This window comes from Tupaia chinensis, unplaced genomic scaffold (genome assembly GCF_000334495.1).
Source record: "Tupaia chinensis unplaced genomic scaffold, TupChi_1.0 Scaffold148680_1, whole genome shotgun sequence".
Classification (NCBI taxonomy): domain Eukaryota; kingdom Metazoa; phylum Chordata; class Mammalia; order Scandentia; family Tupaiidae; genus Tupaia; species Tupaia belangeri.
This window is the reverse complement of record NW_006208529.1, coordinates 609,302-632,998: the sequence shown is the minus strand read 5'-3', so window position 1 is coordinate 632,998 and position 23,697 is coordinate 609,302. Positions and strand designations below refer to the sequence as shown.

Sequence of the window (23,697 nt, the reverse complement as noted above, 5' to 3'; positions counted from 1 at the left end):
CCCCCGACGCCCAATGCCAGGTGTGCGTTTTTAGGAATGTGCAACAGCCTTTAAATACAGCGTGAACGGCACGTGGGGGATTTCAGAAGTGCCCGGTGAGGCCAGGGGTGGCACAGTGCTGACACATCTGGGGCCACACAAGGAAGGTCCGGCAGGACTGCCCTGGACACTCCGGACTCCAGCCCTGTCCACATCCCCTGCCGCTCACAGGGGGAGCACTGCAGCAGGGTTTGTTAGGGGCTCCCCTCTCCTTCCCTGCCTCTCTAATGAAAGGAGTGAAACGTTTGTGGAAAATGGAATTAAAGTACGAGCTTATTTTCGTGTAAAAAGAACATTGAGACCCATGGAGTGTTTTGATAATGCGCACTGTCCGTGAGCTGTTTGAAGACCCCTCCCCTCATTCTGTGGGTCAACTCAGTCAGTATCCTCGAGGGCCTTTCAACTACACGACACTCACCGAGTATGCGGTATCTGATGGCTCCGTTGTTGCCAGCATCCCTGTCGAAGGCCAAAGCTGTGTAGACCAGCTCCGGCTCCTGGTTCTCCAGCACCTCAAGGTCATGCCTGGGGACCACGAACACGGGCACGTGGTCGTTTTCATCGTCCACCGTGCAGAGGATGGTTGCGGTGCTGGACAGCGAAGGGACACCCCCATCTCGCACCAGCACTGGAAAGGAACAGCAAGACAGCATGAGAGGTGGCCCGCTACTCGCACCTCCAGGGTCCTCCTGCAGTGACAAGCAGGCTCAGCCCGTTAGGTAGCACTGGGCCGGCGACTCTGTACTTGGTGCGGACGCCACAGCGAAATGCAGAACGCCACCCCTGAGCTGTGCCGCGTGTCTGTGTTTTCAACACGGTCAAGGCATCCCTTACCTCGAAGGGTGAAGGCTTCCTGAGCTTCCCTGTCAAGCGTGGCAGCTGTCACCACCTCTCCGGTGTCTGAATTTATCTCAAAAAACCCAAACGAAGAACCTGGCAGGATTTCAAACCGAAGTTTCGAGTTGATTCCTTGAGGAGAACATAAAGAAAAACTTAGTGATAATCCTTTGGGAATCCACTTGTCCCTTTCTTCTTTAAAGAATTGTTTAATTTTGCTTATTCATTCATTTATTTTAATGTGATCAGAGAGAGGGGGGGAAGGAGAGCGAAAGCAAGCTACCAGGTCTAGGACTCGAACCCTGGTCAGCCATGTGGAAGCATCCACCGCCTTAACCACCGCGCCACCTGCTGGCCCTGTCTGTCCGTTTCCTTAGTCCTTCTTCTTTGAAGATGCTGTGCCATGCATGAAAAGGACCAGATTCTCACCCGGTGTTCAAATCGAGGTAAAAGAAAACCTTACTTTAGGCCATTCTTGCTAAATACAAGCCTCCTGGGTTAAAATGCTTGATTTTCAAAAGTCTTATGAGACTTCCCCACAGCGAATGCTTAGGATTTTTTCCTTCCCATAAAACATTTCTTATGAGGGTGCCACTCCACAACGTCGTCCTAATTACTCCTTCTAACACCCTCGCTTACACTGTAACGACCACCGTGCGCTGGCAGGGCAGGTGGCAGTGCTGCAGCTCGCCCCGGGTCACTGCCTGCACCCCGAGTTCGGGGTTTCCCGGCAGCCTCAGAGGGCGAGCACACGGAGGTGCTCGGATGCCTATCTTTGTTTGGGTTCCATTTCTCCTGAGTATTCCGTCTCCTGCCTGAATGAGAACCGTAGCACTGTATTATTACACATTTTGAAAATAATGCTTCCCTTAGTTTTCTTTTTTTCTTTTTTTGGAGAGGTTTTTGCTATAGGGTACGTGCATTCACCAGACAGACAGAGAGAGACAGAGAGACAGAAAGCGAGAAATCACCCCCCAGGTGGATGGCCACGCCACAATCCCTTCTCCTCCATTCTCCTCTCGGGATCTTGGGCATGCACGCACACGCGCCCAGCGTGAGATTTAAGCCACCTGGTCCAGGACTCGAACCACAGTCGACTACATGGGAGTCCAGCGACACAGTCATTACATTAACTGCAGGTCTCGCTTCCCTTAGTTTTGTGGTTTCGTGTCTCCCCTGAGAAAAGCGTCACGTCACTTCCAATCCTGGTCACGAAGATCATTCGTATCACGAGCTTTACCGTGTTTCCCCCAGGCCGCTGTGGTCGAGTCCCATTTTACATGAGTTCCTTTTCCTTTCCGCCATATTCGTATGCGCTCGCTCTCTCTCTCTCTCTCTCTCTTTTTTTTTTTTTAGCTTTTTGCCATAGGTGCATATGCTTGCCAAAGAGAGAGATGGAGAGAAAGAGAGGGCGAGTGAGAAATCATCCCCCTGGGGGATGGCCATGCTGCCGTCCCTTCTCCTCCATTCTCCTCTCTGGATTTTGGGCACGCACATCCATGTGCTCAGTGTGGTTCTCGAACCGCCGGGTCTGGGACTTGAACTGCTGTCAGACATATGGAAGTCCAGTGCCCTCACTGCTATGCCACTTGCTGGCCCCCGACGTTCTCTTCTTAGCTGACAAAAATCTAGCTGTAGACACGGCACTTGGCATACATGGATGGCCCTGCACTACGATCAGAGATGAAATGCCATCCTTCCAGACCTCAACAACAAAACATCGTCCATTACAAATCTCCATCTTGCCAATTTTTAAAAATCAATTTTTATTCATTATATTGGGTTGTCAGGAAAGTCATGGAGCATTTTTGCATAGAAAATAAGTCCTAACTTCTCCGACGACCTGATAGTCCAGTGGGCAGAATATGGGGCCGCGTGCCGAAGCAATCGCAAATCTAGATCTGAAAATAGCGACACCCTACGGCACACACCTAGCGAAGGTGGGGTGTGTGTGTGTGTGTGCATGTGTGTACACGTGCATGCACCAACTTCTGCACAAACACGCAAGCGTCTGTTCTCAGACCTCCCGCACCCGTGACCGCTCCCACATTCGCATTCTCCCCCATGCAGCTCAATCCCAGGGGCCCTCCCTAAGCAACTGCACTCTTCCGCTACATCCTGGGACATTGTGCCAAAGAGCCCAGCAGGGCCTGAGCGGGGCCACTCGGCCCGCTCCCCGCTCTCCCCGAATATCCAGCAGACGCCTGGGCTGAGGACCGTCTCTCAACAGCACAGACCCGGGCCACTGAGACAGCGCCATCACCCGGTAACCCCCACGTCTCCCCGCTGACTTCCCCCCTTCAGAGATCCGACCCAACAACCTCTTGGACCACTCTCACGACGACGCCCCTTTCTATTTTCCAGAGAGAGGGAAGGCGATGGGAAAGAGCCCCCTCGACTGTCTGCCTCTGAACCTGCCCCCTCTTCCTGCCTCCTGTCTCGGTGGCAGGTGTAAGTCTTCAAATACTCTCTCGGAACTTTCCTGTAGGTTCTTATCTTCCTCAAGAAATTTCCCCCTTTAAATTATATTCTTGGGTCAGCAGGTAGAGTGGTGATTAAGGAGCTGGACTCCCACATGGCTGACTACAATTCGAATCCTAGACCCGGTGGCTGGCTCACACCAGATACCTGTGTGTGCGTGCCCAAAACCCAGAGAAGAGAATGGAGAAGGGATTGCGGTGTGGCCATCCCCTCTGGGGGGTAATTTCTCACTTTCCCTCTCTGTCTCCCCCTGGCAAGTACATGCATGCTATGGCAAAAACCTAAAAAAAAAAAGAAAAGAAAAGAAGAAGAAGAAAGAAAAAGGAAAAGAAAAAGAAAAAGAAAAAGTAAGAGGAAAGGGACCAGCAGTTGGTGTAATGGCTATGTTGCTGACTCCCATGTAGTTGACCGTGGTTCAAGTCCTGGACCCAGTGGCTTAAACTCATGCTGGGTGCGTGTGCGTGTGTGTCCAAGATCCCAAGAGGAGAATGGAGGAGAAGGGATCACCCTCCAGGGGGTGATTTCTCACTTTCTGTCTCTCTCTTTCTGGCAAGCACACGTGCCCCATAGCAAAAAACCTCTCCAAAAAGAAAAGTGAATGTTTTTATTTTTCTTTTTTTCCATAGGGCACCTGTGCACACCAGAGAGAGAGACAGGGAACGTGAGAAATCACACCTGGAGGGGACAGCCATGCCACAATCCCTTCTCCTCCATTCTTGGGATTTGGGGCACATATGCACATGCACCCAGAGTGATTTTCAAGCCGCCCAATCGATCCAGGGCCCAAACCACGAAGTTCTCCATGAGGGATCCAGCTCCTTATTTTCCATGCTCCCTCTCGGCCCATCTCGTCTTTCTCTGTTGATGACAGACTATGTGAGAGACGGAGAGGGACGAGCTCCCTCCACGAGCTCCAGTCCTCCAGCCCGTTGGTTCCTGGGCACTCACATGCATGCCTGACAGGTATCAAGACCACTGCGGTCGCCATGAGGGATTTGGCTTCTCTTGAGCCTCACATCCCACTGCAGCCCCACAGAGCCAGCCCCCCCACCCTTCTATCTTAGAAACGCTAGCTAACCTCCCCCCGGCCTCACACAACGGCTGGCCCCAGCTCCTCTCTCTGCAGCGCCCAGTGACCTTCTGGTTATGAAGTCGATGGGCCACCTGTCGTCCTTACCTAATGTGTTCCCTCTGTGCCATCACATATTGAAAGTGATGTTAAAATACAAAGGAAGGGGGCCAGCAGGTGGCATGGTGGTTAATGTGTTGGATTCCTACGTGGTTGACTATGGTTCGAGTCCCAGACCCAGCAGCTTGAACCTCATGCCTGGTGCATATGTATTTGTGCCCAAAATCCCGAGAGGAGAACAGAGGAGAAGGACATGTTGCGTGGCCATCCCCCCGGGGGGTGGATTCTCACTTTCCTTTCTCCGTCTCTCTTTGGCAAGTACATGCATCCAAAGGCAAAAACCTAAAAGCCAAACACACACACACAAAGGCGAAAGAAGAAATGAAAGCAAGGAGGAAGGAAAAGGAGGAGCAAGGGCTCAGAGAAAGAAGAAAGGGAAGAGAGTTCCTCCATCTGTTGGCCAGCTTCTCTCCTGCTTTCCGGAGTGGGAAGGGGGATACCTGCGCAATCTCAGTGTTCCTTGTGAGGCCAGCTCTGTGAAGCAGGCGGTCGTGTCCGCATGTGTGAATATCGAGTGTGCGTGTGCTGTGGGATATATTTTCCCTCAATTTCCCAGGCACGCTGGGTTAAGACAATGACGTAGGACTATGCACGAGAAATTACATGCGTCGTCACACTAAGGTACTGCAGTAAGACGTTGCTCAGAAGGGCGATGTATGTAACGGTGCATTATTTACTCACAGTTTAAACGCTCAAGGAAATATATTTTTTACCCCTTTGATAGTTTAGGAAAAAAATGCAGTAGCTAATACTTATTCCCTAGAAATACGTGTTACAGTTCTTGTTACAGAACACAGTATTGGGGCCAGCAGTTAGCGGAATGGCTATGTCACTGAAATCCCATGTAGCCGACTGTGGTTCGAGTCCCGGACCCGGTGGCTTAAACTCATGCTGGACGCATGTGAGTGCGTGCCAAGATCCCGAGAGGAGAATGGAGGAGAAGGGATTGCAGCATGACCATCCCCCCTGGGGAGTGATTTCTCGCTTTCTCTCTGACTCTCTCTGTCTTTCTGGCGAGCACACGCACCCTATAGCAAAAACCTCTCCAAAAAAAAGTAAAATAAATGAAATAAAATTTTGAAAAATAATAAAATGAAAGCATCATTCACATCATCACTCCACGCTATCTCAGGCTGTGTGTCATTCTCCCTCCCTCCCAAACTGCTGATTTCAGGGTCCACTCGTACACAGATGCCACCCCGTATGAGCAGAGAGCTCCGGGTGCTTGCTGGCTTGTTGCATTCACTCATTCATTCACTCGGTCATTCACTCACTCCTTCATTCATTCGCTCATTCATTTGCTCACTCATTTATTCACTCATTCACTCACTCACTCATTCATTTGCTCACTCATTCATTCGCTCACTCGCCACTCACTCACTCATTTGTTCACTCATTCATTTGTCACTCACTCATCCACTCATTCACTCATTCATCCACTCATTCATCCACTCACTCATTCACTCATTCATCCACTCACTCATCCACTCACTAATCCACTCACTCATCCACTCACTTATCCACTCATTCACTCATCCACTCACTTGTCCACTCACTCGTCTACTCACTCGTCCACTCACTCATCCACTCATCCACTCATTCACTCACTCGCTCATCCACTCATCCACTCACTCATCCACTCACTCATCCACTCATTCACTCACTCACTCACTTGTCTACTCACTCGTCCACTCACTCATCCACTCATTCACTCATTCACTCACTTGTCCACTCACTCATCCACTCACTCATCCACTCATTCACTCATCCACTCACTTGTCCACTCACTCGTCTACTCACTCGTCCACTCACTCATCCACCCACCCACTCATCCACTCCCTCGTCCACTCACTCATCCACTCACTCATCCACTCACTCACTCATCCACTCACTCATCCACTCACTCGTCCACTCACTCATCCACTCACTCGTCCACTTACTCACTCACTCACTCATCCACTCACTCGTCCATTCACTCACTCACTCATCCACTCACTCATCCACTCACTCATCCACTCACTCATTCACTCACTCATTTATTAACTTACTCATGCATTCACCTATGCAATGCACACTTACTGAATGCCAGACATTGTGAAGATACAGTTGAATAATAAACAATTATCTTGCTCCTCAGAGCCCCCCTCCCAGGGGACAATCCAATCCGTGAGTCACACAAAGTGTGATGGTGTGTCTGCCCCCCTCGGTCCTCTGTGGTGTGCTGGACACTAAGGGACTGCGTCTCAGTGTGGACTCCATCCTCTAACTCTGCCCTGTGCTACAGAGACGGGGGACCAGCAACCAGGCTCCTCTCCACCACTGACTCCTCCTAGGTTGCAACAACAAAGGGGAGCTAGAAGGGGACTGAGAAACTGGGGAGAGGAAATGGCCTTCCTTCTTCCGAGGTGCCCGCAGTCCCTAGCAGCAATGCTGTGCAGTTTCTTTGGGCACCCCAGAACCAGCCTCTGCAAGCCCCTCACTTTCTTTTTTTTTTTTTTTTCTTTGAGAGATTTTCACTGTAGGGCACGTGCGCTCGCCAGACAGGCAGAGAGAGACATAGAGACAGAAAGCGAGAAATCACCCCCCAGGGGGGATGGTCACGCCGCAATCCCCTCTCCTCCATTCTCCTCTCGGGATCTTGGGCACGCACGCACACGCGCCCGGCGTGAGTTTTTTAAGCCACCGGGTCCGGGACACGAACCACGGTCGACTACGTGGGAATCCAGTGACATAGCCATTACGCTAACTGCTGGTTCCCTACTTTCTTTTTAGCTCTGATAATCCAGCCCTCTTCTTGCTTCCCAACGAAGGGGTGGCAGCTGCGTCCCAGTTATTTCCTCTGCATGGCTCAGCATCCCTTCCCTTCGCGGTTACCAGCCACGCCCACCTGCACTGTGGTGCTGACAGAAGGAGTACGGGGCTCTGGGGTGGGCCTTGGGTTCCAGAGACGCTGGGACTGGCTGCTGATGTCTTTAACCCTGAATGCACCGTCAAGTTCCTCATCCACGAGGAGCAGAATACTAGCGATTCAACACTCGGGGTAATGGGATGATTACACAAATTACCACCTGGGTTTTATTTTGATAAAGTGACTGTTAAAGGGTTTGAATTCCTCAGCGAACCAAATGGTGCCAGCTGTGACCACAATGCCCTAGCAGTGTCCCAAAGACTGAGACAAGGACGCCTGTCTACAATATTTTATTAACGTAAGACATATTGTGTTCACATTTTAGCATTTCTGAAATTAGGTGCATCGTATAACCAAGAATGTCTGAAATTCGGTGTGATATTGTGCTTTTCCCTCGCTCTAAGGGAGACCTAAGGGTGCAGCTATACTATTCCAGGGAGTCAGAGGTACAGTTTGAGATAACCCCATACAGAGAACACGTCTGTGGGATAGAGAAGAACACCTCATTAACTAATCCTCTGATTCCACGTGGCACTGCATGACTGACTCATTCACATTTACCGTTATTGAGCAAACGTCTCAGCTGGGCTGCATCCTTTCCCAGATGGGGCACCTTTCTCCCGGGAGCAGGGAGGGCCACGGCAGGGGTAGAGCTCGTCCCACAAACAATGCAGCTCTTGTTGGTGGCACCAAATGCTGGAGTAGTTTTAATACCTTAGTTAAACTCTGGGGCTTGTTTTTCCTTTTAATACAAAAGCAACTCCTGTTGGAACTAGAATGCGTCATACACTATAAACATTCAGAGCTATAATCCCTTTGGGTTTTGAATGCTGAATAACACTGCATGCTTCCATTTTTTAAAACTGCATTGTAGAGTGCTAGAAAACATATGTTGAGCTCTGTAGCATTAAGTAATGCTACAGTGTTTTTGAAAGTGTGTGCTATAAAGGAAGCCATTCATAAATTCCAACCTGATGCCAGTTATGTTAAAAATCTTGACCATGTCATGTAATTCCTCGTGCAGAATCCTATTTCATTGTCTTAACCCAATACGCCCCAAAAATTATGAAAAATATATCCCAAAGCACATGCACACACACAAATATTCACACACACGGACACAACCACCTGCTTCACAGAGCTGGCTTCAGGAGGAGCGCTGAGATTTCTAGTAAGTCAACATTGTCTTCAACACATGGGAGAAGATCTAGATTCGAGAAGATGTGAGCGAACATTTCAAAAATCCACTAAGGCACAGCTAAGAAACAATCGCTTCTCATCACAGTTCTCAGAGGGCAGACCTTAATCTCTACCTATCACAAAGAACGTTCAATTGAACGATAATGACAAGGTTGCAGACTATGCATTCTAAGAGAAAATAACGGGCTAAGCTAGCAGGTGGTACACAGGGTAAAGCGGCTGAATCCCACATGACTGACTAAGTGGTTCGAATCCGGGACCCAGAGGCCTTAAACACATGCCAGGCACATGTGTGCACCTGGCCAAAATCCAGAGAGGAGAATGGAGGAGAACGTTTTACAACATGACCATCCCCCTAGAGGGTGATTTCTCACTTTCCCTGTCTCTCTCTGTCTCTCCCTCTCTCGTGAGCACATGCATCCTATCAAAAAATTAAATAAATAAATGACCTTGGAAAAAAGAAAGAAAGCAACACTAATATTAGGCAGCTTGACTGTAAAAATCAGAACAACATGTTTATGGTAATCATTTTCTGTCACTGTTTGCAAAACTGTAAGAGAAATTCTTCTCTCCCTTTTCAAACATTAAAACAAAAGAATTCTTCTTGGTAGAGTTCCTTACCAAAAAAATAAAGGCAGGTCAAAGGGAGGGAGTGGTTTGCATACTCAGTGGTTGCTAAATCACCCATGAGCAACAGGCTGGGAATACATTCTACACCTTTGGGAAGCAGTTTCTGTGTTGCCGGAAGCCCTGAAATGCCTGTTCACCGCAGAGAGCAGCCCGGAAGGCTTACTCGACTTGTGCGATATTGTGGAACACAAAGCTTATATATATATTCTCTGTCGTTTCTAACACCCTCAGAACAAATCCTGCCAGAATGTCCTACATATATTCTCTAAGCAGACATTGGGATGATGTTCGCAGTTCCTGTCGCTTGTCCGAGTTTAAGAAGAAAACCTCTTTGGTCACACTGCCCCGCTCTGGTCAAAGGTGGGAAAATTAGGTTATACCTTGAAAAGAAAGTGTTTTAACATCACGTACAAGGTCACACTAAGTGTACTGCATTAAAAGATGTTTTTTAAAAAGGGCAAAGTATGGAACAGCATATCACTTATTCATAGTTTAAAAGCTCAAGGAAATGTATTTTTTACCCCTTTGATGAACAGGTTAGGAAAAAATGCAATGGCTAATACTATTATTCCCTTAGAAACATTTATTACAGTTGTTGTTACAGAACACAGTATTTTACTGACACGAACTGCCACTTGCTACATACAAAGGTAAACTTTGGAAGACCAGCTTACTAAATTATTCCTGTTAGCTTGGATGAGAAAATCCAGCCTGCACTGTGATTTTACTGATTTCTTTTTGTTTAAAATGAAAGCGTTATTAAAATTATTGACCCTGAAATGCCAAAAGAGCCGTACTACTATTGAAAACAAGTTTTGGGCCAGTAGATGGCGTGGTGGTGGAGGCAGCTAGATCCCACATGGCTAACTGAATGGTTGAAGTCCTCAATCCGGCCGCTTGAAAAACACGCCAGGCACGTGTACATGCGTGCCCAAAATCCCAAGAGGAGAATGGAGGAAAAGGGGTTGCAGCATGGCCATCCCCCCAGGGGGTGCTTTCTCCCTTTCCCTGTCTCTTCTTTCTCCAGTGAGCTCCCATGCCATTCCTTCTAGCAAACTTTGAAACGAAAGGAAGGAAGGAAGAAAAACAGTTGACAAACGTGTGAATTCCTAGCCACGGTAACTGCGCACTTCAAGGTCATTTGTATGACCACAGTGGCTGGCATTAATAGTCATAATAATAGAAATGAAGTTAACATTTGTTGACCATTGACTGAGCCAGAAAGTGGTCTAAGCTCTTTATATGTAATAACTCATTCTATGTTAAATTATAAATCGGGCACTGTTACTATTCCCGTTTGACAGATAAGCAGGGCAGCAGCGAAGATTAATAACTTGTTTCAGGTTGACAGTGAATAAGTGGTAGGACGGGGACTCAAACCCAAGCCATCCGATGCCAGCAGCACAGACGCCCCTTTGTGCAAGCCAGAGAGGAAGTAGGAAGACATCACATCCGTACCGGCTGCACCTCACGGTTACACTCGGAGAGGGAGGTGAGGCTTTGTCCACAGTTCTGTTTATTATCAAGACCAAATCAGTAAGGTCTCAGTTACTTAGATGAGCATACGCTAACATAGTGGGTTGGCGGAAGAGTCATGACATGTGTTTTCTGTGCACAAGTGTCTTTTCCAATAACCCAATAAATAATAATAAAAGATGAATACAAGCAAACGTTACAAAAAGCACACATTATTATTTGTGGGTGTGTATGTGCTTTTATGTGTGTACAAAGAAAAGAAATACCAGAAGTCTGAGATAACTAACAACTCTTTTCCACCACCCCCCACCATGTTTTAAACTATGCTAATTAAAATTTTTGAGTTTAGGGTCAGACAACGGCATGGGGGTTGAGGCAGCTGGCTCTCACTTGACTGATTGTGTGGTTTGAGTCCCAGACCCGATGACTTGAAAAAGACACCATGCACGTATGCATGCGTGCCCAAAATCCTTAAAGGAGAGAGGAGGAGAAAGGGATTGCAGCATGCCTATCCCCCTTGAGGGGTGATTTCTCTTTCCTTGTCTCTGTCTCTTTCTATCAAGTGCAAGCGTCCTATAACAATTAGGAAAAACAGAAACAAAAACAAAAACAAAAAAACCTTTGAGTCTTTCTTTTTTTTAACATTAATTGCCTAGTTTCTATATTTTTTTAATTACCTGAATCTCTGTCCATAGCTTCAACCCTCGTGACAAACTGCCCTGGGTTTTGGTTTTCTTTAACCGAGGCTTCATACAGGGTCTGCAGAAATACTGGTGCCTCATCGTTCACATCGAGAACAGTAACTGTCAGAGTCTGGGATGAAGAACGTGCGGGCGAGCCACTGTCCCGAGCCAGAACTGTCAGGACGTGCTGAGCTTGTACTTCGTAATCCAAGGCACGGGCTGTAGTTAGCAAGCCTGTTGTGAAAGAGCAGAAAAGCGATCTGTAACGAAGCTCTTTAGATAAATCCTGCTTACTCTGTCCACCTTATCTAACTCGATAACAATTCAAAACTTTTCATCACTGGAGAATGAATCATACGAAACCAACTTGAAAATGATATGTTATCTAGAATGAAAAGCTAACATTTCTGTTTGTGTTCACCATAGAGCACATGTGCTTGCCAAAAAGAGAGAGATAAAGAGAAGGAAAGTGAGAAAACATCCCCCAGGGGGGATGACCACACCACAATCCCATCTCCTCCTGTCTCCTCTTGGAATTTTGGGCACACACGCACACATGCTTGGCATGACTTTCAAGCCAGCAGTTCTGGGACTTGAATCGTGCAGTCAGCCTTGTGGGATCGAGCCACATTAATCGCCACGCCACCTGCTGGCCCGGACAGCTAACATTTTTAGTAAGAAAAGTCATCTTAGCTTAAATGATAAGGATGAATGATAATTAAAAATAATCTATTCTGTATCATTATCTATTGAGATGATTATATCAAAATTATTTATCTACCCAACGACTACCTTCATTTTAAAATACATCTAGGATGCCAACAACATACATCTTCGAAAATATCACATGACACCTCATTTTTAAAAATGATTGAGTTACAAAATGTCTGTATGGCTATGTTAAGACATTTGATTTTTGTTAAATAATATGGTCTCTTTATACTTTCTCTCAGTTACCTGTTTTTTTAAAAAAATTAACAATAAAGAGCAAAGATGTTATAACTCAGACAATAAACTTCATGAACCAAAGGTTTATTAGATAAGACCCCTAAAGAATAGGCAATAATCTCTAGAATAGACAAGTGGGATTACATCAAGCTAAAAAGCTTCCTCACAGCAAAAGAAATAATTAGAGTGAAAATGCAACCCTCAGAATAGGAGAAAATATTGGGAACCAGCAGTTAACGTAATAGCTATGTCGCTGGACTCCCACGTGGTCGACCGCGGTTCGCGTCCCAGACCCGGTGACTTGAAACTCATGCCGGGAGCATGTGCATGCGTGCCCAAGATCCCGAGAGGAGAATGGAGGAGAAGGGACTGCGGCGTGACCATCCCCCCTGGGGGGTGATTTCTCGCTTTCTGTCTCTCTCTCTGTCTGTCTGGTGAGCGCACACGCCCTATAGCGAAAACCTCTCAAAAAAAAAAAAAAAAAAAATGGGAGAAAATATTTACAAATTATTCTTCAGACAAGGGATTGATCTCTAGAGTATATAGGGGACTCAAGAAGCTGGCTCATTAAATAAAAAATGAGTAATCCAATTTAAAGATGGGCAAATGAATTGAATAGACAACTTTGTAAATTCCCAAAAGGCATATGAAAAAAATGTTCAAAGTCTCTTATCGTAAGGAAAAATACAGGCGAAAACTGCAATGAGATATCATTTAACCCCAGTTAGAATGGCTGGAATTTAAAAAAAAAAGGAATAAAGAATGAGGAAACAGTAGATGGTGTAATGGTTATCTATGTCTCTGGACTTTCATGTAGTCAACCACGGTTTGAGTCCTAGACCTGGTGGCTTAAGACTCATGTCAGGCACATGTTCGTGTGTGCCCAAAATTCTGAGAGAAGAGTGGAGGAGAAGGCATTGCAGCGTGGCCATCCCCCCAGGGAAGGGGGTGATTTCTCACTTTCTGTCTTTCTGTCTCTCTCTGGAGAATGCACAAAGAAACCTATAGCAAAAAAATCTCTCTAAAAAATAAATAAATAAAATAAAGAATGACAAGTGCTGGTGAGGCTATGGTAAAAAGGGAACCCTTTTACACGTTGGTGAGACTGTAAATTAGTACAGCCTCTATGGAAAACAATATAGAGGTTCCTCAAAAACCTACAAATATAATTGTCATATGATCCAGTAATTCCACTCCTTGGTATTTACCCAGAGGATAGGAAAACATTCAATCAGAAAGACAATTGTATATCCATGCCTATTGCTGCATTATTCATAAATGCTAAAATGTGGAACCAACCTAAGTATCCAGAAACTGATGACTCGGTTGAAAAACTATGGCACATATATAGTATAGAATATTACTCAGTTCTTAGAAACAATGAAATCTTATCATGTAATTCAAAGTGGATGAATACAGAAGACTTAATGTTGAGCAAAGTGTGTCAGACTTTGAAAGATATACACTGTATATCCCCACTCAATTTGTACCAAATATCTGCACTCCATGGCAGAAATTGAGAGATATGGGGACCAGCAGTTAGTGTAATGGCTATGTTGCTGGACTCCCACGTAGTCGACCGCGATTCAAGTTCTGAACCCGGTGGCTTAAAACTCACGCTGGGCGCATGTGCGTGCGTGCCCAAGATCCCAAGAGGAGAATGGAGGAGAAGGGATTGCAGTGTGGCCATCCCCCCTTGGGGGGTGATTTCTCACTTTCTGTCTCTCTGTCTCTCTCTGTCTGTCTGGCAAGCGCACGGGCCCTATAGCAAAAACCTCTCCAAAAAAGAAAAAAAATAGAAATTGAGAGCTCTGAATATATGACAGTAGAGAGGATAAGAGTGGATACCAGAGACTGTAAGGGAGAGGAATAGGTGGCAGAGAATGGATGGTAGAGGTTGGATGTGAGGGGAGGAAGAAACATTTGACAGACAAAACAATGTAAAGTTCTCTGTTAAAATAAATAAATATATATAGTATATACATCGTGATGAGGACTTTATGTAAAATGTGAAATTAAGCTGAAAAAAAGTTTCAGTTCCACTGCCATTTAAACATGTAACCCATATGTTGATAATAAACTGTTCGGAGACTTCCACAGCCTTTCGAAATCTTAGGATTACTGTTGGCTTCTCTCATCCGTAAGAATTTTTTTCAGCTAAAGACATCGACTGAGTCAGATTTTATAAAATAGTTTCCCAGCTGGTCCTATAGCACAGTGATTAAACACTGTGCAGAGAAAGATGGATTCCACAACAAGGCTAAAGTCCCAGCCTCAGCGGCTTGAAAACATGCTGGCTGCATGCATGCATACATGCCCAGGATCATCATGAGATGGAAAATTAGAGGGAGAATTACTGTAGCATGACCAGGTACCACAGGGGAGGGAGTGCTTTCTCTTTTCCTCTCTCTTCCATCCACCCTCTGGCATTAAAAAGAAGTTTTTCAAAATTACTCATCTCATCACTTTATATTTCATAGCTATTAGCCATTGAAAAATCTCACTAAGTCTTTATAACATTTACGAGCCATGGGAGATAGAAAAGTTTCCATCTCATAGGAATTAAATTGGCAATTTTCGTTTTATTTATTTGAAAAGTATCTCAACTGAAACAGGCACTGCAATTGCTCAGGATTCAAACCTCTATTATTGGACACGATTCTAATTTTATCCATCTTCCTTACCAGTCTGAAATAGACCTTCCTTAGTCATTTTGAAAAACATATTAAGTATCACTGAAACAGGTCCTTGGAGAGTCACAGCTAGAACAGAAATCAGCAGCCTGAGTCTGGACTGTCTCTCTGTCAGTCGGGCATTTAGGTAGTCCCTGCGTGCCTCGGAATGAAACCATATGGACAGGATTTAATAAATATTTTGGTAAAATTTTCCAACTGAATACAGCTAGACTATAATCATGACTTTCAAGTCTCATGCATTCAGCCCCATCCCAAGCAATGCTCTTAGTGAGGTCAGATGGTGCATACATCTGAGATGGTTTTCTAAGGCTCACATAGATGTGACTTCATTTTTCAGAGAATGAGATGGTAGGGCACTCATTTTTCAACAATCCCTAAAAATCAGGTAGAGGGAAATTCATTTCCAAATTCCTAAGACTAATATTGGTACATATGCTTTTCCTTCGAAGTACATAACAACACAGAGCAGACACCATCCGGCAGCATGCTGATAACAAGACCAGTGAAATGACAGTGAGTAATATTCTTGCAGAGTACTTGAGGGGAAATAAACACTTCCGAAAAAAAATACACAAACATAAACACATTGTGATTTATGTGAAAAGTGAAAGTCTAAATATATCCAAACAAAATTTTTTAAGAGAGAGATTTTTGTTACAGGGCACATGCACTTGCCAGAGAGACAGAAATAGACAGAAATCGAGACATTACCCCACCCCACCCCCCGAACCAGGGGGATGATCATGCCATAATCCACTCTCCTCCACTCTCCTCTTGGGATTTTGGGCACTCACACACATGCACCTGGCATGAGTTTTAAGCTGCAGGTCCAGTACTCAAAGCATAGTCGACTATGTGGGAGTCCAGCGACATAACCATTATGCCATCTGCTGGTACCATATCCAAATGAATTGAAAAATTACATTATATATATAAAATTATATACATATATAAGTATATATGTTATATATATAAAATCATATACATATATAAGTATATATGTTATATATATAATTATATACATATATATATTATTTATAATGATTCACAAATATATGTTTGTATGATCTTTGAAAATTGCCACAGGGTGTGTGCATTCACCAGAGAGGGACAGAGAGGAAGAGAGGGAGAGAGACAGAGAGAAAGCGCCCCCGATGGGGTGTGGTCATGCACAATCCCTTTTCCTTCATTTCTCCGTCCTGTCAGAGTTTAGGGCACTCACATGGACCTGGCATGTTTTTCAAGACACGGGGCTGTGATTCAAATAGTACGGTCACTGTATGGGCTCCAGTTCCATCAATCGCTGGACCGCGGGACCAGACACATGTCTGTATTGTTTAAAGATAAGGTCCTATACCCAATCTTGAATAATGCTGCTGGTTTTGTCATGTTCCCAACACGGAACTATCATCTAGCTGTGACGATCCACAGTGGGGGCAAAGAAGCTTGCAACTGCATGTTCAGTCCATAAAATGTGAGCTAGACGCAAAGCATGGCTAATATTAATGAACAGGTTAAAGTGGGCCTGAATAGCCCCCCCGTGCCTATCATATACCTCAACCAACCAGTGTAACAAGTCAGCAGTGTTAAAGCCAAGCATCCTGAAAGCTATCATTTTAAGAGAGGAAAATGAAAAGGGAAAATGTAAGCAAGTGCAGAGAGGCTTTCATTGAACATGACAGGAAAAGAAATAAAAGAAAGACACTAAATTAGAAAAGAAGTAAAACTGTGTTTGCAGATGACATGCCCCTATATTTAGAAAACCGTAAATAACTCATGATAAAAAAAAAAAAAACTGTTAAATTCAGCAAAACTGCAGGATACCAAATTAACATACAGAAATTAGTGGCATTTCCATACACTGAAAAGAACTATCTGGAAAGAAAATTAGGAAAACGACTTCGTTTGTAGTAGTTCTAAAAGAAATACAATACTAAGGAGCCAGTCCATGGCCTTGTGTTTAAAGGAGCTAGATCCCACACGGCTGACTATGGTTTGAATTCCTGCCCTAATGGCTGGAAAAACATGCCAGGTACATGCTCATGCATGCCCCAAATCGCAAAAGAGTGAAAAATAGAGAAGAAGTGAGGGTGCTTTTTTCTCTTGCATGTTCTGTCTGTCTTTCTATCTCTTGGAAGTGCACAAGCCCTCTGGCAATTAAATCAATAATTCAGAATCAATTAACTAAGTAAGTGAGCAAGTTGTACACTCAAAACCACAAAAGATTGATTAAAGAAGGGTCAGCCTGTGGTGGCTGGATCCCACATGACAAACCACACAGTTGAAGTCCTGACCTGGCAGCTCTGGGGGGGACCAGCAGATGGCGTACTAGTTATGTCTCTGGACTCTCACATAGTCAACTATGGTTCAAGTCCTGGACCCGGCTGCTTAAGACTCACACTGGGCGAGTGTGTGTACCTGCCCAAAATCCTGAGAGGAGAATGGAGAAGGGATTAGGGTGTGGCAATCCCCCTAGGGGGGTTATTTTTCACTGTCTGTCTCTCTGTCTCTCTGGGGAGTGCACACGCCCTAGTGCAAAAATCTATCAAAAAACAAAGAAAAAAGAAAAAGAAACATGCCGAGAATAGCACATGTGTGCCCAAAATCATGAAAGGAGGGAGAGATGGAAGAAAAAGGACTGAGGTGTGATCAAGCCTTACTTTCCCTCCTTTTCTCTCTCTGTCTTTCTTTAGTGAGTGCACACGCTCTCTGGCAAATTGAAAAAATAAATAAATAAAAATTAAAGAAGATACAACCAAACAGGAACAACCATATGTTGATAGAGTAGAAGACTTAATATTGTTAAAATGGTCATGCTACTCACAGAAATCTAAAGAATCAATGCAATCGCTGCAAAAATTCCAGTTGCATTCCTTTTTGACAAAATAGAAAAAAAAAAAATCTTACAATTCATATTGAATCTCAAAGGTCCCCAAATAACCAAAATAATCTTGAGAAAGAACAAAGCTGGAGGCATCACTCGTCCTGGCTTTAAAAAAATATTAGAAGGCTACCGCAATTAAAACAGCATGGTACATATAGACCAATGGAACAGAGTAGAGCCCAGAAATAAATCCGTATATATATTGTTGGTTGACCTTGGACAAGGGTGCCAAGAATACACAACAGAGAAGGGACAATTGATGTGAGCGAACTGGATATCCACATGCAAGACAATGAAGTTGGACCCTTTTCTCACACCATATATAAAAATAAACTCAAAGTGGATTAAAGATTTAAATGTTAGACCTGAAACTATAAAACTCTTAGAAGAAAACAGGGGGGAAAACTTCATTACATCGGTCTTCACATTGCTGGCTATCTATGACAACAAAATAATAGTCTACAAAACCAAAAATAAACAGGTATTTCTATGTCCAGCTAAGAAGCTTTTGCACGGCACAGGAAAAGGCAAACTATGAAATGGGAGAAAATATCTGTAAACCTTATATACAAAATGGCATCAATATAGAACGTATAAAGAAATCCTGAAGCTATACAAGGAGAAAAAAAAAATAACCCAATTAAAAATAGGAACAAAGGACTTGAACAGACATGTCTCCAAAGAAGACATACAAATAAACAACAGGTATGTTTTTAAAAAATACTCAATATCACTTCAAGAAAAATGAAAATCAAACCACAATGAGAGATCATCTCACAAAGTCAGAATGGCCATTACTGAAAAAATACAAATGTGGATGAGCATGTGGAGAGATTGGAACCTGTCTACACTGTTGGAGCGAATGCAAAATCTTGTGGTCATTAATAAAAACATGGACGTTCCTCAAAAACTTAACAATAGAACCGTCATCATGTAACTCAACAACTTTGCTTCTGTATATATATCCAAAAGAACTGTAAATTCAGGTCCTCCCACTCCACCTCCAAGGGCACGTGTATGCACCACAGAAAACTAAGGGGCATGGTCAGGCTGCAATCCCTTCTCCTCCACACCTCCACCCTGCTGGAATATGGGACATGCATTCACATGTGCCCGGCATATTTTTCAAGCTGTCAGGGCCTGAATTTGACCCACACTCATTCACAGTGAGTGGGATCCAGCTCCCTTAACCACTAGGCAACAGGGCAAGCACCAGATCGTATCTTGAAGAGAGAGTAGCACGCCTGTGTTCACTACAGCAGTGTTCACAATAGCCAAGATGTTGAAACAACCTGTCCATCAGCAGATAAAAGAAAAAGGATATGTGGCCTATACATACCGTGGAATATTCATCAGTCTTTAGAAAGGACAAAACTCTGCCCCATGCAGCCTCACAGATGAACCTTGAGGCCATATGCTAAGCACAACGACCAAGCCACAGAAAGACAAATACACTTTGTGATTCCACTTACATGAGGTATCTAAAATAGCCACTGAATAATAGAACGGTGGTTGTCGGGAGCTGGATGCATGGGGAAATGGGAAGGAAACTAACATCTCCATCAGGCAAGATGAATAAGCTCCAGAGATCCCTGCACAACCCTGGACGCAGAGGTAACAATAAAGTATTTCACACTTCAGGGCCAGCAGGTTGCATGGAGGTTAATGTGCTGGATCCCACATGGCCAGCCTCACGGTTCGAGTCCCGGACCCAACGGCCTGAGAATCATGCTGGGCACGTGAGTGGGTATACCCAAACTCCTGTGAAGAGACCGGAGAAGAAGGGGTTGTGGTATGGTCATCTCTCCTGAGAGGGGTGGTGATTTCTCACTGTCCCTCTCTTTGTCTGGTGAGCCCACGTGCCCAATGGCAAGAGAAAAGCAAAGAAAAAAGAAAAGAGAATATGTATATATTTCACTCTTCAAACTTAGGAGGGTAAGTCTCACTTAAGTTTTCTTACCACAGTGAAATGAAATTTAAAAATTGTGATGGTGACACAAGGTGCTGTACCTGACGACGCGTCCAGCGTAAAGGCCCTGTCTTCATTTCCCGAGAGGATGCTGTATGTCACCTGCCCGTTCCTGCCCTCATCCGGATCTTGAGCAGTTATGTGGTGCACCAAGGCCCCCGCCGTGACATCCTCTCTGACGTGGGCAGCGGGGGCAGACGTGAAAGCGGGGCTGTGGTCGTTCACGTCCAGAATCACCACTTTCACCAGCAGCGTGCTCAGTCTCCGGTCTGTCACATTCACAGCCTGGTCAGAGGCGGTGACCGTCAGGGTGACACTCGGCACCTGCTCTCTGTCAAGGGTGGATGCGGTGACCAAGGTGCCCGAGGAGGGGTGGATGAGGAATGGATTCACCCCAGGGTGGTGCGATTCGATGCCGTATTGTACTCTGCTGTTCAAGAAGCTGCCGTCGCCATCTTTGGCATTGAAGACTTCCACCAGGGTCCCCGGGGGCACGTTCTCTTCCACACCGATTACAACCAACTCTTCCAGGAAAGACGGGGAGTGGTCATTCTGATCTTCCACGTCAACACTGAGGAAGACCGTGCTACTCAGGGGAGGGCTTCTGCTGTGGTCTGTAGTAACCACCCTGAAAAGATAATGAGATACCGCTTCATAATCCAGTTCCTTAGAAAGGAACAGATCTCCGGTTGAGCTGTCGATTTCGAAGGGACCGCCCTTGTCATCCGCAACGATCCTGAAATGTAACTCTCCACCGGGGTGTTGGTGCAGGTGGCCGGGTGACTTCAGCAAGCTCATTATTTTGGCAGGCTTCAAGTTTTCCGGGATAACTAAGTGTCGAATATTCTGGGACATGATCGTTCTCCCTTTGGATAGGGGGATCACCTGAAATAAAAATAAAAAAGCTGTTCATTTGGGATATTTTTTTAAGCAGTTGAATCAATCCATGCTACGTTATTTTGGAAACGAATTCCTTCCATCTGTGTAATATCTGTGTGTAATTGGTGAGAGAAAGGTCTGTTTTCTATCATTTCAGTAAGTTGCAGAAGACTCAAAATTGCACAGTTTTTAAGAGATAAGAAACTCCAGAATTTTGAGCTTCTCAGTTTGCTGTAACGTGTGACAGGATAGTTTGGCGAGGCAATTCTCTAGTTAAGCTGGACTTGAGTCTTGGGAGTCTTCTGTGACAACATAGAATAGCTATTAATAGTTCTCTCAATTACTCTAAATCCTAGAGACCGTCCACCCATCTTGACAACATCTGTGTATGTTTAAGTATCATGCATCTTCGTTGGCCTGAAACAAGATACTGGAGGTACAGCCGTATAGATTTTCTCCTAACCCACATAGGCTTAATCAGGAAGGAATACATTTTGGAAACAGAACCCCTGGGTACGTATGCTTGATTATTCACGCCCATGCTGCTACCACTGATTACCATGTGCATGAGCAAGTCATCTTATTTGGGACCTGCGGGTGTCATTTTTCCTGACTATCAGACTTCCCACAATTTGTATGTTTATTATAAAGTCAAGCTTTAAAATATAAATCTCAAGTGATGCTTCTAATTAAAAAAAAAATTAACAAACTATGTGATTTGTCTCTACGTGATTAATTACAGTCATTTGTTTACATACAAATTTCTCCTCGCAACTAGGAATAAGTAAAAGACATCTTTTGTTCATCATAAGCAAAGCAACATACATAAATGCCCATACAGTGACGAATATCTTGCCAAGAACTGTAGGGACTTCATTTTTAAAGCAACTTGGATAGAAAACATTTCTGTAGTGGTGTGCAAAAGGTATGTGTATGTGCAATGCTCTCTCTCTCTTTATTATTATTTTGGGGGGGGGCAAGGTTTTTGCTATAGGGCACATGTGCTTACCAGAAAGACAGACAGAGACAGAGAGACAGAAAGCGAGATATCACCCCCCCAGAGGGAATGGCCACACTACAATCCCTTCTCCTCCATCCTCCTCTCGGGGTCCTGGGCACCCACACACACGTGCCTGGCGTGAGTTTAAGCCATCAGCTCTGGGACTCAAACTGCAGCCGACTACATGGGAGTCCAGCGACATAGCCATTACACCAACTGCTGGTCCCTCAAAATGCTCTCTTAAAATGGTATTCATATATGGAATACCATTCACTATATACACTTGTATTTTCATTTTTTTAAATAATTATTTTTCTTTAACTTTATGTATTTGCTTATTTAGAGAAAGAGAGAGAGAGAGAGAGAGAGAAAGTGAGAAAACAAGCTGCCAGGTCTGGGACTCAAACTGCAGTCGGCCAAGTGGGAGGCCAGTGCCCTTAACCACCACACCACCTGCCGGCCCCCTATACACTTGTATTTTTAAAAATTATATGGAGGGCCAGCCAGTGGTATGGTGGTTAAGGCACTGGATCCTACCTGGCTGACTGTGCAATTCAAGTCCCAGACCCAGGGGTTTGAAAAACACCCGGGATGCGTGTGCATGTGTACCTCAAATCTAGAGAGAAGAATGGAAGAGAAGGGACTGCAGTATGGTCATCCCCTTGGGAGATGATTTCTCACTTTTCTTCTGGCTCTCTCTCTAGCACGCATACGTGCCCTACAGCAAAACTTGTTAAAAAATCATGTGGAACTGTCAGAACATCCTGGTACGTTTTATGGTGCTCATGTTACCTGGATATTAATGACTGCCTGTCCCTGAAGAGGAGGCACTCCCTGGTCGCTGGCAATGACTGTCACCTTGTAAAAAGGTCTATAATCATACGAGAGTGTGGTAGTTGTTCTTATTTCACCGCTGTTGGCATCAATCTTGAAGTGATCAGAACTGCCTTCTACACACATGGAAATTAAGAAATGATTAACAACACAGGAAACAGAATAATTAATCCAATATATCTGTGCTCACGAGGAAAACTTATTTATGAACACAGAGATGACACTGAAAGTACAAAGAAACATACTATATATTTTTAAACGATTATAGAAATGTTCAAGTATATCAAAATAGTAGGTGTGGGGCCAGCAGGTGGCACAGCGGCTAAGGCTCTGACCACCACATGCTCAAGGATGGTTCAAGCTCCAGACCTGGTGGCTTGAAAATCATCCCAGCACATGCGTATGCGTGTCCAAAATTCTAGGAGGAAGACGGAGGAGAAGGGATTGCAGCATGGCCATCCTGCCGGGGGATGATTTCTCGTTATCTTCTTTCTGTCTCTCTCTGGCAAGTGCACACACTAATGACAAAAAAAAAAAAAAAGTACAGAATGACTCTTTGAACTCCCAGGTGGCCATGAACTAGCCTCAGTAATTATCGACTCCTGGCCAGTCTTACATCATCTGATCCCCATGTATCCCCTTCCTTTCCCTCATTTATTTTGAAGCAAGTCTCAAAAATCATAGCCTTTTTTTCTGTATATATTTCGGCACTCATCGCTAAAAGATAAGGAATATTTTTAACATGATCACAATACCACATCGCACTTTAAAAACTGATAATGATTCATTTCTATCAGCGAGCATCCAGTAAGTGTTCCGATTTCCCAACTTCTCACGAGTATGTTTATTCTTTTGATTTATTCAAATAAGGATCAAAATAAAGTCCACGTGGGAACCAGCAGTTAACGTAATGGCTATGTCGCTGGACTCCCACGTAGTCGACCGCGGTTCGTGTCCCGGACCCGGTGGCTTAAAACTCACGCCGGGCGCGTGTGCGTGCGTGCCCAAGATCCCGAGAGGAGAATGGAGGAGAAGGGATTGTGG

At 44.8% G+C, this 23,697-nt stretch overlaps 1 protein-coding gene across 1 annotated transcript in view; it reads right to left on the bottom strand.

Moving 5' to 3' along the window:
* Positions 1 to 23,697, bottom strand: part of DCHS2 (dachsous cadherin-related 2) — a 298,657-nt gene that overhangs the window by 62,334 nt on the left and 212,626 nt on the right. The window contains 5 exon segments of the mRNA XM_027769135.1: positions 458 to 667; positions 874 to 1,008; positions 11,438 to 11,677; positions 19,982 to 20,825; positions 22,612 to 22,769. Coding sequence (XP_027624936.1) covers positions 458 to 667; positions 874 to 1,008; positions 11,438 to 11,677; positions 19,982 to 20,825; positions 22,612 to 22,769 — 1,587 coding nt within the window.